Source organism: Phytophthora infestans, genomic scaffold (genome assembly GCF_000142945.1).
Source record: "Phytophthora infestans T30-4 supercont1.68 genomic scaffold, whole genome shotgun sequence".
Taxonomy (NCBI): Eukaryota; Oomycota; class Peronosporomycetes; order Peronosporales; family Peronosporaceae; genus Phytophthora; species Phytophthora infestans.
Window position 1 is genome coordinate 644,135 of NW_003303691.1, and position 903 is coordinate 645,037.

The window sequence follows — 903 nt, forward strand, 5'->3', positions numbered from 1 at the left end:
AAAATTAGCATCGGCCGAGCTCTTACAAATGCGGCCTGTGAAGCTTATATAGTAATATTAATACTATTAATATCGTATATACATCCCTGAGCTCTACAAATACTGGTCTGTGAAGTCTACATTAATAATAATAAATTTCTCTATTTGAAAAGTGTGCAGAGCTCTTAGAAAATAAAGTGGTTACTGTGCCCGATTTGCAGTACATACGACAGGTTTTGCGCAATAATCAAGTATCTGCGCAGCTCGCCTGGCTGTTTGCAGCCAATCGATGTGTTTCATTCTCGGCAGAAATGTTTACCTTACGTCCAATCGCGAGGGCGAGAGGCGGTCTGATCGTGCGACAGATCCAGTCAGTGTCGCAGGTCAGCAGGTATTGACCAATCAGGGCGCGAGTTAATTGCGTCACGCTTTTGGATATAGTTGTAATTTTGGCATAGTTAGGTCGAGTCAGAAAGGTAGGCGCGGTCGGTAAGATGGGACGAAACTGTATTAGACAGGCCGAGTGTAGCCATGCGAAAAGGCAGGAAAACGCAGCAAGAAAGGAACCGGACGGACTTATTGACAGACGGACGGACAGACACGCTGCAAGGTTAGGGGGCGGTAAACTAGCGCTCTGGGCGCCCGCTCCGCGGACGCTAGGGCATGGTTTGTTGGTGTAAAGAGGAACGACCACCTCCGCTGCGCTGCGGTGGGCTTAGAGTTTCTACTTAGAGCGAAGCTACATATAATATTTTTATACTGTGATCTACTTATGATACGCTCCAAAACAACACCGTACACAATATCCTTAGTGTTCTCATGTTATACCTCACTGTTCGCCTCTGGAGCGTGTACTGCTATCATTTCTTAAAGTCACTTTTTGGAAACAAACAGGATATAAGTATGTAGGCGTGACAGCTGGAT

General features: G+C 45.8%; 1 protein-coding gene across 1 annotated transcript in view; it reads right to left on the reverse strand.

Annotated features, from left to right (window-relative positions):
• Positions 1–808: 808 nt before the first annotated feature.
• PITG_18114 (uncharacterized protein) overlaps positions 809–903 on the reverse strand; it is a gene marked incomplete at both ends in the record, with an annotated part of 1,212 nt that continues 1,117 nt past the window's right edge. The window contains one exon of the mRNA XM_002997694.1: positions 809–836. Within this exon, the coding sequence (XP_002997740.1) occupies positions 809–836 (28 nt within the window). The remainder of the gene's footprint in view (positions 837–903) is intronic.